The sequence below is a fragment of the Carcharhinus amblyrhynchos genome, chromosome 5, assembly GCF_965287045.1.
Source record: "Carcharhinus amblyrhynchos chromosome 5, sCarAmb.v2.hapA, whole genome shotgun sequence".
Taxonomy (NCBI): domain Eukaryota; kingdom Metazoa; phylum Chordata; class Chondrichthyes; order Carcharhiniformes; family Carcharhinidae; genus Carcharhinus; species Carcharhinus amblyrhynchos.
In genome coordinates this window covers 23,117,934-23,134,931 of record NC_137328.1, presented here as the reverse complement: position 1 = coordinate 23,134,931, position 16,998 = coordinate 23,117,934, and the positions used below count along the sequence as shown (strand labels likewise).

The 16,998-nt window shown below is 42.6% G+C and overlaps 1 protein-coding gene across 2 annotated transcripts in view; it reads left to right on the top strand.

Annotated features, from left to right (window-relative positions):
• The window catches only part of LOC145343406 (coiled-coil domain-containing protein 17-like), a 45,167-nt gene extending 33,027 nt beyond the window's left edge, over positions 1–12,140 (top strand). Inside the window, exons 10-13 of one of the 2 annotated variants that reach the window (XM_080189628.1) lie at positions 5,993–6,208; positions 8,187–8,409; positions 10,151–10,261; positions 11,735–12,140. In XM_080189628.1, the coding sequence (XP_080045754.1) occupies positions 5,993–6,208; positions 8,187–8,409; positions 10,151–10,261; positions 11,735–11,914 (730 nt within the window). In that variant the 3' untranslated portion in view covers positions 11,915–12,140. Of the gene's footprint in view, positions 1–5,992; positions 6,209–8,186; positions 8,435–10,150; positions 10,262–11,734 lie in introns of those variants that run through there. The other variant, XM_080189629.1, reaches the window with a different exon arrangement.
• Positions 12,141–16,998: the final 4,858 nt, after the last annotated feature.

The following is a 16,998-nucleotide window of genomic DNA, read 5'->3' as shown; positions in this document are numbered from 1 at the left end:
CATTGAATTCATGTCAGCTTCTTGTAGAGCAATCCAATCAGTCCCATTTTTGTGCTCAGTAACTCTGCAAGATCATTTCCTTCAAGTGCCCATCCATTTTTCTTTTGAAATCATCCCTCATTTTCCCTTCTGTGACCCTTGTGGGCAGCAAGTTCCATCTGCGTAAAAATGTTCTTCCTCAAATCCCACCCCCGGCCTGCATTAAGGACGGTATGGTGGCACAGTGGTTAGCAGTGCTGCCTCACAGTGCCAGGGGCCCGGATTCCATTTCAGTCTTGGGCGACTGAGAGCATGCATGTTCACCCAGTGTCTGTGTGGATGCTCCGGTTTCCTCCCACAGTCTAAAGATGTGCAGGTTGAGTTGTTTGGATATGCTAAATTGTCCCAAAATGTGTAGGTTAGGGAGATTCATTGGTAAATACATGGGGTTAGGGGAATAGGGCCTGGGGTGGGTTGTTGTCGGAGAGTTGGTGTAGGCTTGATGGGCCGAATGGCCACCTTTTGCACTGTAGTGATTATATAGTTCTATGATTCTATTTCTTGCCCAGAACCTTAAATCTGTGCTCTCTAGTCCTTCTGTCATGTTCTATGTTCTATCATCAGCTAATATTTGTCTTATCTAAATCTGTCAGAATCATGTATACTTACATCAAATCTCCGTTCAATCTCTTTTGTCCTCAGGGAGACCAATTCTAACTTTTCCAACCTCACCTTGTCATTAAAATCCATGGAATCCTTCTGATAAATCTCCTCTGCACATTTTCAAGGACCTTACATTCTTCCAAAAGTGCAGTTCCAGAATTGGATGCAGTACACTACTTATGACCTAACCAGAGCTTTATAAAGATTCAGTTGATTTCTTTTGTACTTAGTGTCCCTGGTTATGAAGTCCAAAAGCGTATTTGTCTTGCAAGTCTCTCAGTATGTCCTGCCACCTTCAGAAATCTATGTGCATGAGTCTCTGGATGCTGCTGTCCGTGCACACAGTTTGTAATTATGCTCTTTATTCTTTGTTGCCTCTCCCTATTCCTTCTGCCACAATGCATCAACTCACACTTCTCTGTATTAAGCTGCAGTTGTCACTTGTCTCCCCATCCTGCTAGCCTATCTATGTCCTGCTGCCATTGATTATTGTCATCCTCACCTCCAAGTTTGGTGTCATTAGCAGATTTTGAAATCTTACTCTATTCCAATATTCAAACTAAATGTGGTACTTCATCAAAGGCTTTCTGCAAGTCCCTATAGACAAGTCTGTTACATTCCCTTCTCTGTTACTTCATCAAAAAATTCACTTAGATTGGTCATGCATGACTTGCCTTTTGCAAATCCCTGCTGGCTTCCTTTAATTAGCTCAAACCTCTCCAAATGCCAGTGGATTTCTTCCCTGATTATTGTTTCTAAAATCTTACTCAGCGCTGACATTAACCTGACTGACTTGTAGTTACTAGGAATGTCCTTACATCCTATCCTGAATAAGATCATCAGATTTGACATTTTCCAGTCCTTTGGCAGCTCCGCCATATCCCGGGAAGATTGAAAGATTATGGGAAGGCCTTCCACTCTCACCACTTTCTTTAGCAACCTAGGATGCTACAAGCCATCCGAACCAGATGACTTATTCACTGTAAGCACAGCCAGTACATCCTGCCTGTCAATTATCACCCCATTCATTACCTCTTCCATCTTCACTTCTACTGAGTTTTGTCAGCTTCCCTTTTTATTTGTAAATATCCAAATAAGTAATCATTAAATATTTTTGTCATGCTCCCCCACCCGCCCCCGCCACCCACTCCCCCAACTTGACACGTGCCTCCCAAATCCCCCTGTTCATCATCCCTCCTAAGCACAGTTGATTCTGTAAATCCTCATGTTCCTGGTGCATGCTGGATCCTTACCAGTCAATGTGACCAGCCACATCTCTGCTGGGATAACTTGAATCAAGTCTGAAACTGCTCTTCAGAAACATATATTTGCACCCACAGAGCATATGGTTCCTCAAAAGCTAATCACTACATCGCAGTGAGTGCCTCTGCAGAAAAAAGGAACATATACAGACATTGTGCCTCTTTTTGAATTGAACGTAAGATGCAATCTTGATTGGTTAATGCAATCTTCATGGCAAAGCCTCAGAATTGACCAGCCAGCATCCTTTTCTGATGTACTATAATTTGTGCTCCCTCAGAAAATCAGTGTTCTTGTGTCTGCCCTGATGAGTGAGATAAAAAAAAACCTTGACAGCATGTCTCTTTTTTCAGCAATATTCTTTAATTTATCTTTGGCTAGAAAGTCACTTTCCTCTGACCATTTTTCTCTCCTATAAAAGCTGACTCCTCACTGGAATATGTTTTCAGAGTTGCCGGTTGCCCCCCATTACCTTCTCCATGAGTTATTTATCTGTGGTCCCTGATATTGTGTTAGTGGGAGTCATCACAGCTAAGACTGATCACGTGCCTATTCGAGCAGGAGGTCATGAGTAATTAATTGGAAGTGGAAACCCTTGCAGATCTAGTCTAAAGATGCTGAGGCCAAATGTTTCACTTTCAGAAATCAACTAATTGGTGCTGATGTGGGATCAAATAGTTTTTTAAATTTTTCCATGCCTGCCTTTCCTGGAGTTCCATGTTTGAATCCCTTCAATCAGCTACAGATCTGCTACATCAAGGGACAAGCCAATCAATGTCACAAATAGCTGTGACAAAGGTAAACTAGGGAATTGTCACAGTAATTTCATTGCAGTGTTAATGTAAGCCTACTTGTGACATTAATAAACCTTAAACTTTCCCTCCTCGTCCTTCTTGACCTCTCTGCAGCCTTTGATGCAGTTGACCATACTTTCCTCCTCCAGTTTCACTGTCTTCCAGCTGCTCTCACCTGATTTCATTCTAATCTATCTCATCGTAGCCAGAGAATCGTCTGCCAGGTGGTTTCTCCTCCTGCTCCCATATCAAAACCACTCGTCAACATTCTCATTAACTTCTGTTTGCTGTGCACAGCCAGCTTGTTATCATGTCTGCTCCCTTTCAGATTGGGCACATGCATGTGCATTTGCTCATGTTAAAAAGGGAATATTACCTCTGTGTATTCCTGACTGGCATGTTCTCAATTGCTCCTTGGCTGCATACCCATGCAGCTTAGAGGGAACGTTGCCCTTGAGGTCCCGCAGAGATCTGACCTTGACACCTCCTATTTCTCATCTGCATGCTTCCCCTCAGTGACAACAGTGGAAAACACAATGTCAGTTTCCACATGAATACTGATGACATTCAGCTCTACTACACCACTGTCTTCCTCAATTACTCCACTGCCTCTGATTTGATACATTACTAATCCAATACCCAATATTAGATGAGGAGAAATTTCCCCAACTAAATATTGAGCAGTTTGAAGCCATTGTCTTCACTCCCAATCACAAACTTCATTGCTGAAGCAGAACTTCGGTGACCTTGGCATCATATTGGACCCCGAGATGAGCTTTCAACCCTACATCTGCTCTATCACCATGACTGCTTGTTTCAACTCCATCACATTGCCTGTTCCCACCCTTGCCTCAGCTCATCCGCTGCTGAAACATTGGTCCAACCTATTTTTTATTTCTAGATTTGATATTTCTGTTGTTTTCCTGGCTGGCCTCCAATCTTCCACCATCCACAACGCTGCTGTCGATATCCTAACACGCGTACCAAATTCCATTATGCCCATACCTTTGTGCTTGCTGACCCTCATTGGATTTTGGCACTTGATTATCCCAGCCTTGTTTTCAAATTGCTCTACAGTTTTCTCCCTTTTGCTGTAATCTCCCCCTGAGTTGCGCAGCGCTCTGAGATAGCTGAGCTCCTCTAATTCTGACTTCTTGAATATCCACTATTGTAATTATTCCACCATTGGTGCTGTGCCTTCTACCTATGCCCTCAGAATCAAATTCCTAATTTAATGAATTAATTAATTGAATTTATTTCTCAAATCTGGGAACATAGAACTTTAAACAGATCAGCCATGAGCTTATCAAATGGTGGAGCAGGCTCAAGGGGCCGAATGGCCTCCTTCTGCTCCTAATTTACATATGTACCTTCATATTCCCCCCTTAAACCTCATTCTCGCCTCTTTTGAAGTGCTCCTTAATGCTCACTTCTTCAACCAAGGTTTTAGTCACCTGCCCTTATATGTTCTTATTTAGCTTGTGACAGATTTTGTTTGATAATACTCTCTTTATTGCTGAGTTAAAGGTACTTTCTGTATAAATACAAATGGTTTTTTGTTTCTTCAAGCTCTTCACTGGTGAAAATCACAGGGGATTGGAAAATAATGTAATTTCTCACAGAATATTTAGGTTGAAATTTGATGCCCTTGACAGGAACCTTCCCAAGAATGAGGAAGAATGATGATGCTGGAGGCCATAGCAAGGACTAATTTTGTTTCCTTTTTTAAAAAGTTCAGAAGGTGTTGAGAAGTTTCCAAAAATGCGATTTCTCCTATTAGATAAGAGGCTACAAGATAATTTGTTTCTGCAAACTAAATGGCACCAATAATGTAAATTGGGCTTTTGTCTATGATTTGTTTTTACCAATTCAAGAAAAATAAGAAATTTGACGAAAATATGGAATTGTTATGGATATTCTAAACCACTTTAAAGAGTTTTGATCGGATAATTGGAAACTATGGTGAAGGAATCCTGATCAAATGACCACAAGCTTAAAATTAGTTGCAAGCCATTCAGGCGAGACATTAGGAAGCACTCTTAGCCTTATTACTAATGGAAAAGTACAACTCTGTCCCTGGGCGCAAGGATATTTTGGCCTTGGAGGGAGTGCAGAGGAGGTTTACTAGGCTGATGCCGGAGTTGAGGGGGTTGAGCTATGAGGAGAGGCTGAATAAACTAGGCTTGTACTCGTTAGAGTTTAGAAGAATGAGGGGAGATCTCATTGAGACATATAAGATGATGAATGGGATGGATAGGATAGAGGTGGAGAGACTCTTCCTGCTCAGAAAGGACAGTAGGACTAGGGGGCACAGCCTCAAGATAAAGGGGGGGCGGTTTAGAACGGAGTTGAGGAGGAACTTCTTCACTCAAAGGGTGGTGAATCTCTGGAATTCTCTGCCTGTTGAAGTGGTGGAGGCTACCTCGCTAAATATTTTTAAGATGTGGGTTGATGGGTTTTTGATAAGAGAGGGGATTAAGGGTTATGGGGAGAGGGCGGGAATGTGGAACTGAGCCACGACAGATCAGCCATGATCTTATTGAATGGTGGGGCAGGCTCGAAGGGCTAGATGGCCTACTCCTGCTCCTATTTCTTATGTTATGTTCTTATGTTAATGGAGAGGTATGATGGGTCAGTTGAATTCTACAAGAATTAGATCTTTTATATTGAGAGCATCAAGGGATCTGGATGAAAAGCAAGTGAATGGGTTTAGGGTATAGATTAATCCTGGTCTAACAAACTTGAGGGAACTGAATGGTCTGTGTAATAGACAAAAGATATCTGTGTAAAACTTTATGGTCGTGTGCTGCAGTTGTGACCCAAGAACTTTTTTAAAAGATCAAAAAAATGTTTACCCTCTGCATATGTAACTTTTTCACAAATTTGAAACCTTGATTTATTTAAGCTGGAGGTATATTACTTCAGTGATAAATTAATTGTATAGCAACCTCTTGATTCAATAATGGTGTAATGTTCAGAGGAGGCTAACCAAATTGAAATGGGGGGGAGGAACACAATGTAAGTTAAATAAACAGTTTGTCCAGATAGGATCTTGACAAATATCAGAGAACTAAAGTTTTGTGGGTTTTTCAAATGGAGTACAGCATCTTTCATTGTTGACATACACTTTCCTGCTCCATAGTATCTAACAGTGAAGTTCTCAGCTGGGAATAGAGCTTCCTAAAATTTTCTGTGACAAGTAGAGTTTGGGTGTGATATGCTGCTAACTTTTGATATTTTGGATAAGACATTAATGTAATAAATTTCTATTAACTCCTTGGCCCATTTTCTTTCAGAGCTGGTTTTGTGGTGTTCTATGATTTTCTCCTGGGATTGGACCCCATGTATCGGGTTTGCCGCCTGGTGGTGGGGCTGTACCATGGTGGACAAGAAATGGGAGATCCCTCTCCACTTCCGGCTGCCTATTGTGATATTGACAATTCGCTGGCCTATTTTCCAGAAGTCAACAGAGGCAACGGAGCAATCCTGGCAATCAAGCAAGTTGTGCCCAGGTGCTTATTGATACAACTTATTTTACAACTTAACAACTCATCAATTTAATTTCTAATGCACGCTGGCACAGTGGTTAGCACGGCTGCCTCACAGCGCCAGGCACCCAGGTTCAATTCCAACCTCGGGTCACTGTCTGTTTGGAGTTTGCACGTTGTCCCCGTGTCTGTGTGAGTTTCCCCCAGGTGCTCTAGTTTCCTCCAACAGTGCAAACATCTCCATGCTAAATTGTCCCTTAGTGTCACGGAGATCAGCGGGGTGAATTTGTGGGGTTTTTAGGATAGGATTGTTATCAGTGCAGGTTCGATGGGTTGAATGGCCCCTTTCTGTACTGTAGGGATCCTATGATTCTAATGTGTAATACATTGTAAAAGAACCAGTCTGACAGACAAAGTGTCATTTAAAAGTTGTTATGTACAGTTGGGATCAAATTTGAATTCTCAGTAGTGAGATGCAACTTCAGAAATTTTGTTAAGGTATTTGCTTGGCTTGCTAACAAAAAGCTGGTTGCTTATATAGATGGAGAGTTAACTAGCTGGCTGATTGGATGTTTTATAGTTGGCTGGCTGGTTGGTTGAATTTCAATATCATGAAAGAAATGAAAAGTGACCATCAGGAGCATAGATGAACATAGGATTGAACAGAACTTCTGAAAGTTAGTATTCTTACAAGCTTTTTGCTTATAGCAGTGTTTTTATAAATAGTCCTATCATAGGATTGAAAAAAAAGGTCTCAAAGAGTCTTCCTTTGGCGATTATCCTATTTTTGGTTTCTTTTCCCCAAATGATGTGAGCTATTTTCACTGATTCTATACCCTGTCCCAAAAGCTGTTATCAAAGGAAATGAGACTGGCTTGACTCATTGGCTCATTTAATCTTCTTACCATCAGCAGGTTAACACAGAAAGGAACAAGAAAGCAAATTTAAATAGTACCTTACATGATCTCAGGGCATCCTTAAACACTTTACATTCAGTGAAGTATTTTTGAAGCGTAGTCACTGTAGAAATTTATGCAAAGTCCCACAAGCAGTGAAATAAATGACCAGATGATCTGTTCTAGTTAAGATCACTGAGGGACGAAAGGTGGCCTGAACATTGGGATAAGTTAGAGGGATGTGAGAGTGGGTTTTGGAGGACAGGTGGGAAGGGAGCCTCCAATGCACACAGGACACTAGCTCCCCACCCACACCTAGACAATGTTAAAAATGTTTATTCATTTGTCACAAATAGGCCTACATTAACACTGCATTGAAGTTACTGAGGTTATTGTGAAAATCCGGCACCTGTTTGGGTACACTGAGGGACCTAACCAGCACATCTCTGGACTGTGGAAGGAAACCGGAGTACCAGCAGGAAACCCACACAGACTCAGGGAGAACGTACCCCTCCTTTGAGCATTTTCATCAACTTGGGTGAAAAATCAACCTTCTCACTCTTGTCCAGCTACCACCATGCATCATATTATGGCAGTGGAGGCAGATTGAGGGCCTTATATGGGTAATATTTGGCCACTTAAAAGTTTCAATAGGCTTAAGGATGGGCAGGCCAGTGAGTGAGAACCCTACCCAGCCCTGTATCGGGACTAGATTAGAGGTGCGAGGGAAGGTAGTGGGTGAGTCACCGACTACATTTTACTTGCCCATTTGTCCCAAAAATACACCAATAGGGGTGGAGGGGAGGTGGGGAATGCTTCAAATTCAAGCCCCATGCCCCTGTAGTGTGTCTTGAAACTGTGACCTTTGAACTCAGAAGCATGAGTGCTACCACTGAGCCAAGGGCAATATCTTAAATGCTGGGTCTGAAGTCTTGAGGCCTATGAGTTGGCTGTGTCCCTGTCTGTTCAATCAGGCAATGACATATTTTCAAGACTTGAAAATAAAATGCAGAAGTGGATGCTAATATTGAATGTTTTGTGTTCAGTAAAACAGTCATTAACCATCTTATTCCTGGATTTTGTTTATCTATCCTTTTATATGCCAGGGTCCGCCCATTCCCAGGTATTAGTCTTGTAATGGAGCTACAGGCTTCAGGAGGCTGTGATCCCTATGGGCAGGACATCAGCCGTCTCATCTCAAGAGGCTGGATCAAGATTGATATTTTTGATTCTCAGAATCGTGTAATCAGCGGCCGATGGAAGATTCCAGTACGAGTCCTACCAGTTAAACCATCTATGACGACTGGTGAACTAAATGGAGTACCCCAGGTAAAAGAAGCTGGACAGTGAGATGGTGAATATCATTGATGATTTAAGTGAGAGTTTAATTAAACTACCTTAAAATGTTCTAATAATGAGTTTGTAATTCACATTAAACAGGTGGTTGTAAGCTAATTTAGACATGCTAATGAAATCAAGTCCACGCACTGTTTAAAATGATAAAAGGATTTGATAAAAAGTGTAGCTACAGAGAAGCTATGTGTGGAATTTGGACTAGTAGTGTTGCTGTTTCTGCAGCCCTTCAAAAGGGAGCTGACAACTCTGGGCAGAAGAGGGACATTTCAATTATAGGATTTCAGTAATTAATTAGCTCTGATTATGAATATGTTTGGGCTCCCAAACGTCTTGTGCATTGGTTGCTCTAGGGAGGCAGTAGGAGATCTGTCAGTGGAATTTATGAATTGGCTGCACTCTTTCTTGCCACATTGATGTTGTAGATGAGTGGTTTCCATGGATTCACTGTTGTCTGAAGGGATTGTTCTCAATGGTCTTTTCATTTTACAAATTCATGCTATTGTAGTCATGTAAAGATAAAGTCGCCGTAGTCCCAGATGACCATATGTTGCTCTCCTCTCTGAGTGGTGATTGAACCCGAGGATCACAGCACCTCAAGCACGGGGCCAGGTTGAGAAAGCAATGTGGGAATTGAACCCGCGCTGTTGGCAGCATTCTGCATCACGAACCAGCCATCCAGCCAACTGAGCTGAAGCAACATGCTCCTAACAATCAATCATACAACAGAAATCTGCATGCATTTGTGTTGGTTCTGGCTGATTGGTCACAGTTGCCATAGCAGTGTGCAAATTCAGTTGTACACACAGTCTGTATCATCCGCCCGCTTTGTTATTTTTTGCTGCTGCAATTGTTAACATTGAGAACAGTTGATTAATGCTTCCCAAGGTCTCCACCAGCTGCTTGTTAACAACTACTGGAGTCCAGTTGGGAAGCAGAGTTTTCAGGCAGCTTCAGTCAATTGCTGCTCTTCCTCATATCATATCTGTGAAACACTTTGAGGCATTTTTCTATGCCGTGTTTTTGTTAAATCGTTCACCAATGTTAATTTGAAGTTGTTTATGCTAAAAAAAACAGTAATCCAAATTAAATTATTAAAACAGTGCAAGAGTTTTTGTGCCGTAAAAATGATAATTCAAATTTAATAATCTTGAATTCAGAAGACAGTCTGGTCTTGAGAAAAGAGCGTGGAGATATATATTTTTTATTCAGTTGTGGGACATGAGCGTCACTGGCTGACCAGCATTTATTGTCCATCCCTAATTGCCTGAAGGCAGAAAATCAATCACATTGCTGTGCTCTGTGTAGGCCAGACCAGATAAGGTGCTTTAAAGAACATTAGTGAACCAGACTGGTTTTCCAGCAATTGACAACAATTTCATGGTTATCAGTAGATTCTTAATTCCAATTATTTTTTATTGAATTCAAATTCCGCCAGTTGCCATAGTGGGATTTGAACCCGTGTTCTCAGAACATTAGCTGAGTTTCTGGATTTATGTATATAGTCTATATATATATATATATATATATAATATTATATATATATTTATATAGTCTAATGATAATACCACTAAGCCATCGCCTCCCCATATGATGAAATTCATAAACAGTAACTCAGAGCATGAGATTGTGAAAAAGATCTTGATCCAGAGATCATTTTTGGATTTGTAAATTAAGATTAATAGATTTTCTGCTCTCTTGCTTTTTCTTCTTATAGTTGGAAAATATGGAGTTATATCTACGTTTAGTCAATGCAAGAGATGCCAGTATCCAGACAACTGCTGCTGTTGATCCCAGTAATGCTAGACTATATAAATATCCACCACTGGTATGTAAGGTTTCCTTCACAATTCCAAAGTTCATACTAAATGTGTATCTAAACACCAGCCTGTGCAAGGTATAGAGACACAGGAATTGACAGTCAAAGCAAAGATTCACCTTTACCATCTCAGTATGGGTAACACAGTGGCACAATAGTTAGCACCGTTACCTCACAGCACCAGGGACCCAGGTTCAATTCCAGCCTTGGGGTGACTGTCTATGTGGAGTTTGCACATTCTCCCTGTGTCTGCATGGGTTTCCTCCAGATGCTTTCCTCCCGCACTTCAAAGATGTGCAGGTTAGGTGCATGGTAGATGTACAGCATTAGAGAAATGTGCATGGTAAATGTGCAGCGTTAGAGGGATGGGAGGGTAGGCCTGTGTATGATGCTATTTTAGAGAGTTGGTGCAAACCCGATGGGCCGAATGGCCTTATCCTGTTTTGTAGGGATTCTATGGTTTTCCTTTCTATGGTCAATGTTATATGTATGTTACAAAATTACATTAATTAGTCACCACAAACTCTCACATGATCCAAGGAAAACTCTAGTGATGGAGAGCTGTTGGAATTATGGGTCCAAAATCATTTATTCTTTCCAAGCATTCTACACTTAACACAAGTTCTGTCCTAAATTCCTCATATGCTGCATCCTAAATTGTTACTTTTGGCAGAAATCTATTTAATTTGTGGGTGAAGGCATCAATACTAACTCTTTGAATTCATGTTGAGTGTGTTGTATCTCGGGCATAGTTGTTTCCTTCATATAGTCAGATTCTATTCAGTTCAAACCGGAATGGAATACATTAAATGGGTGAAAAATGAAATATTGCAGATGCTCACAATCTGAAATAAAAACTAAAATGCTGGAAATACCCAATACGTCTGCCAGCATCTATGCAGAGAGAAACATTGGATTATCATTTCAGGTTGATGTCCTTTTATTAAGTGGAGGCAGCCATTTTCAGTGATTTATATGGGAAGTTCATTGCCAGTGTTGAAATGAGCCTTAGAGACCAGCAATGTCCCAGATTCAGTCCCTGATATGTGATATGTTGACTGATTTTGGATTCACTTGGTCTCAATGTCCCCCCTCTGGAAAGCAGAAATCAAACCAGGCTTTTTAATCCCAGTCATTGACCATAAAACAGCATCTTGTAATAATATAGCAGCTTTACTGTAATAAAATGATCCAAAGCACTTCTACACAACCATTATAAAGCAAAAAAAGAAAAATACTGCGAATGCTGGAAACTGAAACAAAAACAGAAAATGCTGGAAAACGTCAGCAGGTCTGACAGCATCTAGGGAGAGAGAACTGAGCCATTGTTTCAGTACATTGCGTCAAATGGCCTTGTTTTGTGCTGCAGTTGGCTACCTTTCAAATGTCACAAAGAAGCAACATAAGTGGATTGAACCAAACTTGGCAAGATGTCAGGAAGTTAATAATTACTTGGATAAATGTAACCCTGTTTTGTTTCAGGCTGCAGCACGCACTGCTATCCCCATTGATGCTCCACTTCCGTCTTTCCGTTCGTCTTACCGTCATCCAACCACGCAGCTGGCCTATCCCTCTCTCGGAGAGACTGTGGACCCTCCACCTCCTTCTGCTGATGTGATGCTGCTGCAGCATTCTCCCTCAGCCAGAATTCAGTCGGGATGATTCAAAACCACCGATACCAAGACAAAACTGAATTCAAAAAACCTGCAAGAATATACCATTGTTGCAGTTGAATTATACTAAAATAATTTGTAAAAATCAAACAAAACTTCCAAGGTCTCCCAGGGTCATGGTCAATTGGAGATTTTGCTGAAGTGTGATGTCTAAACTGTTCTAGGAACTTAACACTTTTAGAAAATATATGTAAAGGCTTTTAAAATAATAAATATACCTGAGCTTGGTATAACATCATACAGATTAGAAAGAATTCTAGTGTCAACTAAGTAGGCATTTTGCATCAAACCCCTGCTGCAGAAACAGAGATGAACCAATGTGGCAGAGCCTCTAGCAACTGATTCTCCTCTGATGTGGTCCCTCATAAATGTGGACTTTGGGTCACAGTACCAGGCTCAGTAACCACAATCTAGATAGTTGACTAGGACACAGGCACTCATACTGGAGGTGGCATGGTGGCACAATGGTTAGCATTGCTGCTTCACAGCACCAGGGATCCGAGTTCGATTCTTGGCTTAGGTCACTGTCTGTGTGGTTCTGCACATTCTGCCCGTGTCTGCATGGGTTTCCTGCACGTGCTCCGATTTCCTCCCACAGTGTGTGTTAGGTGGATTGGGCCTGCTACTTTGCCCCTTAGTGTCAGGGGACTAACAAAGGTAAATGCATGGGGTTGTGAGGATAGGGCCTGGGTGGGATTGTGGTCAGTGCAGTCTCGATGGGCCGAATGGCCATCTTCTGCATTCTATAACCCAAGGTGGTGTGTGTTGAATGGTCACTTGGACCAGATGCTGTGAGGGTGGCCCCATTGGACATAAAATGAACTGTCACATTTAGGAGGACAGGGGGTTAGAAGAAGTAAAGAAAGCAATGAAATTTTTAAAATAATAATTCATTGAAAACACTGGTTCTGCCACAGTTAGGATATTGTGTACAATTTTGGGTATCCCATTATAGAAAAGTTATGAAAAATGCTGGGGATGATTTTAAGCCCTCATTCTCAGTCCATGAGATTCACGGCATGTCCAAAATCGGGAGAGACTTAGAAAATGCGATTCATGCCAACGATTTTCCGAGTTCTGATGTTCCAGCACCATCGCTGGTGGAATTGCGTGAAACAAGCCGCGAGATCCCAGGAAGCTCAGTTTAGTGAGCACTCTCATCAGGACTTATCTCCACACTGGATATGTCACGCCAGCAATCTGCATCACCTTGAACGTGGCACCTTCACTTGTGAAGGGGATATCGGAGCTGAGCGCTCAGGCTGCCAGCACCCTTCAGGGTGTTCACTGCTCAGGGCTTGCTGGTAAGGATGCAGCGGGGAAAAGTAAGGAGATGGGGTCCCCTGGGGGGGCTGGGACCTTGAGCTCCTCGCCTGCTTTTGGATGGCACGAATGTTTGATGCTGCCCTCCTTGGTGAGTGGAGCTGGGTGTGTGTCACTCACAGGGAGGGGGGTTCAGCTGGGCTGAAGCTACCCACGTCCCCTGGGTGGAAGGCCACACGCTGCATTCTTGCCAATTCTTTTCCTTTCAGGTTCCCGAGGGCCTCTCTGCACATCTGTGGAATGTTGCACATATGTGGAATCTGTGGAACCTCAATGCGCTGAAGTGATAGCACCATCTCCTAAAATAGAAGGCGATGGGACTTTTCCAGTCAGTCTTGCAGTCTGAGGAAGGCTGCTGTCATCCCTTCCTGATACTCACAACTCTGCCTTTGCAGCTGTAATAGCTGTGGGCGACCAGGCCCGGAGACACATCATTGACAAGGGGCGGCAGAGTCCTGAGCTCTGGCATCCCTCCGAGTGCTGGTTCCCTGGATATCCCTGCCTCCGCTTGCTGTGGATCTTCAGCTGTGAGATGCTCACTGGTGAGTGACCCAGAAACCTCTCTCCTTAGACATCTTTTACCAAGGTATGAATATCTGCGCCGGGTGTGGGTGACAGCTATGAGGCACCTTCAATGGTGGAGTTGTAAAAATCTGTCTTGGAGATGCTCAGATCTGGTGGGTCCGGGGGGCATAAGGATAGTCTGAGCTGCTTTGCCTGCAAGGGAAGGGAGATGGAGTTAGTGCATTACAGGGATAAAGCAGGGAACATTGGAAACACGCTTGAAATTTGAGGAATAGCAGCATGTCTAGAGGATTCTCACATTTGCTGCCCTTCACTTTCAGCGCAGGCACATCCTTCCTCCTCCCGGGCCAAATTGAGGGTTCTCTCCTTGAAAGAGGTAAGGGTTCTGAGTTCCAGCATGACCCTGGCTGGCTGTGCTCACTCATGCTTGTTATAGTTGAGTTTGTCCTACAATGACACAAAGAGGGAGTGTGTGGGCGGGATTCATGAGTTTGAAGATGATGATGAGGTATGGCAGGTGTGGGGCTTGAGTGGGAACTGGAGTGCGAGGAGTATGGCAGGTAATTGGGGGAAACATGATGATTGTGGGAGATGGGAGGAGGCCTTGTGCCTGGTGCTGTCAGCCCCTGAGGTGGCTGGCTGAGAGATGAAGTTGTGAGGAGTACGTAAGCAGAGAGAGAGTGGAGATGGTTCACTTACCCTGGAGTGAGTGAAGAAGATTGTTTATTTTCTTCCAACACTCATCCTCTTCTGGAATGTGCTTGCACTGACCAGGGCTGCCGCTGCATCCCAGGCGGGGTGGTGATCCTGCTGGAAATACTTCTTCTGGAGCGGGGATAGAGTTCCGTCAGCCCCTACTGCACAGCAGTCTAGTCAGGGCTCCCTCTGAAAAGCCAGCTGAGGACTTGTTGGCTGCCATCCCCAGGGATAGATTGGGAACAAATGGGGAGGCATTTATATGCAGTGGTTAAGGTGTTCCTGGGTGGATAAATCAGAGGGAAAGTGTTCGACTGTGGTATGATTCTTGTGGGCACAAAATTTTCATTAATGAGGCATAAAATTTGATCTGAGATCATGCCAGTGGCATTGGCAGGAATCATCCTGTTTTCCTCACGCCAGAACCAACTCTGCCATTTTTACATAAGATTCTGCCCAAAGAATTCACAACATAGATTCATGAAAAATATTAGTATTAAGAAACTCAGGTTACAAGGTGAGACATGATATACTGGGACTATTTCAGTAGTGGTCAGAAGGATAAGAAGAGATAAGGATAAGAAGTGGGGAGGAGATGGCCTAGTGGTATTATTGCTAGACTGTTAATCCAATAACACAGCTAATGTTCTGGGAGCTGGGTTTGAATCCCACCACGGCAGATTTTTTAATTTAGAAAAATTACATCTGGAATTAAGAATCTATGAAACCAAAGTCAATTGTTGGAAAACGCATCTGCTCTTTAGGGAAGGAAATCTGCTGTCCTTACCTAGTCTGACCTACTTATGACTCCAGATCCACAGCAATATGGTTGACTCTCAACTGCCCTCAGGCAACTTGGGATTACCAATAAATGCTGACCAGACAGCAACGCTCATGTCCCATGAGTGAATAAAGAGAAAAAAAATAATAAAGGTTCATGGCATTAGGTGCCATGATTAGGGGAGTCAGTGATGATGCATCTTTCAAATTGTCATTCAGCAAATGGGGAGAGTAGGAGAAATAGCTTTATGAGAACAATGTTTAAGCATTCACAATGCTTAAGCGATCATTGCAATGGGGAGCGAGCAAGGCAATGGAATCATTACTGATATTTTGGCAAAGAACGGAAATAGTTACAATTGGCTGCATCCATCTGTGTTGTGAATGTTTATGGTTCCCCCTTTGTACACCAACATTTTCTCTTCATTTCACAGAAAAAGGCAGTCTCCGTAAATATCTCCAATGAACTGAAATTCAAGCTTTGTCTGTGACATGACTGGGACTGTGTGCACCAGGATTAACAATGACATGGCAGATGCAGTGTAACTTGGATAAATGTGAAATTATTCACGTTGGACAGAGAAACAGAATGGCAAAATATTATTTAAATAGTGATAAATTGGGAAATGTTCAAACGGGTATGGGTGTCCTAGAGCACTAGTCACTGAAAGCAAAGTATGCAGGTGCAGCAAGCAGTTAGGCAGGCAAATAGTAGGTAGGCCTTCATTGCAAGAGGATTTGAGTGCAGGAATAGGGATGAGCTGTACAGAGCCTTGGTGAGACCACACCTGGAGCATTGTGTGCAGTTTTGATCTCCTTATCTAAGAAAGGATATACTTGTCCACAGAGGGAGTGCATGAAGGTTCATCGGACTGATTCCTGGGATGGCAAGATTATCGTACAAGGAGAGACTGGGTTGATTATTCACTGGAATTTGGAAGAATGAGAGGGAATCTTTTTGAAACATGTAAAATTCTGCTGGGGCTGGACAGACTGGATGCAGTAATGTTACTTCCTCAGGCTGGGGCCTCGAGAACAGTAGTTCTTAGTCTCAGGATACCGGGCAAGCCATCTTGCAATAAGATGAGGAGAAACTCAACCTAGAACAAAGTCAAGTTTATTTACAAATGAGGTAACACTAAAGCAGCAACACACAATAAGAAACTGGGAATGGAATATTTGGCTTAATTAATACATAAATTGTTCAGGGTAATAAAAAGATTTTCACTGAAATCTTGCTGCCGACAATGCCATCCGGATCTTGCAGTTCTGTCGGCAGTGTACCCTCTTCCCGTATGTTTCCAGGTGGCAATGGGTGCATTCAATGGGAAATGCCATTGACAGAAATTTTATCTGTTGCTGTAAGCACCATACTGGACAGGACCATGAGTTAATGCTGCTGGGTCTTTTATGTCTGGTTGCATTTTTGCCAACACAGTGTAGGCGAGTGTTTTATTCCATTCTGTTACTGTACATGACAAAGTAATTGTGACAGGAAGAAGGTGGTGTTATCACAACTGTGCTTTAGGTGATGTCCTTTAATACCTAATCAAAGTGGATTGACTGGAATGCCTATCACTTGGAGAGGATGTCGGTTTTCTGGGTTGGGGGCCCTGTTTGATGAGGAGGGGAAGGGGTGTTGGGAAGGATGATTTGATTTGATTTATAATTATTATCACATGTGTTGGGACACGTTAAACATTATTGAGTGAGAAGGAAGATGGGAATGGGGGCTGAGGAGGGGATGGG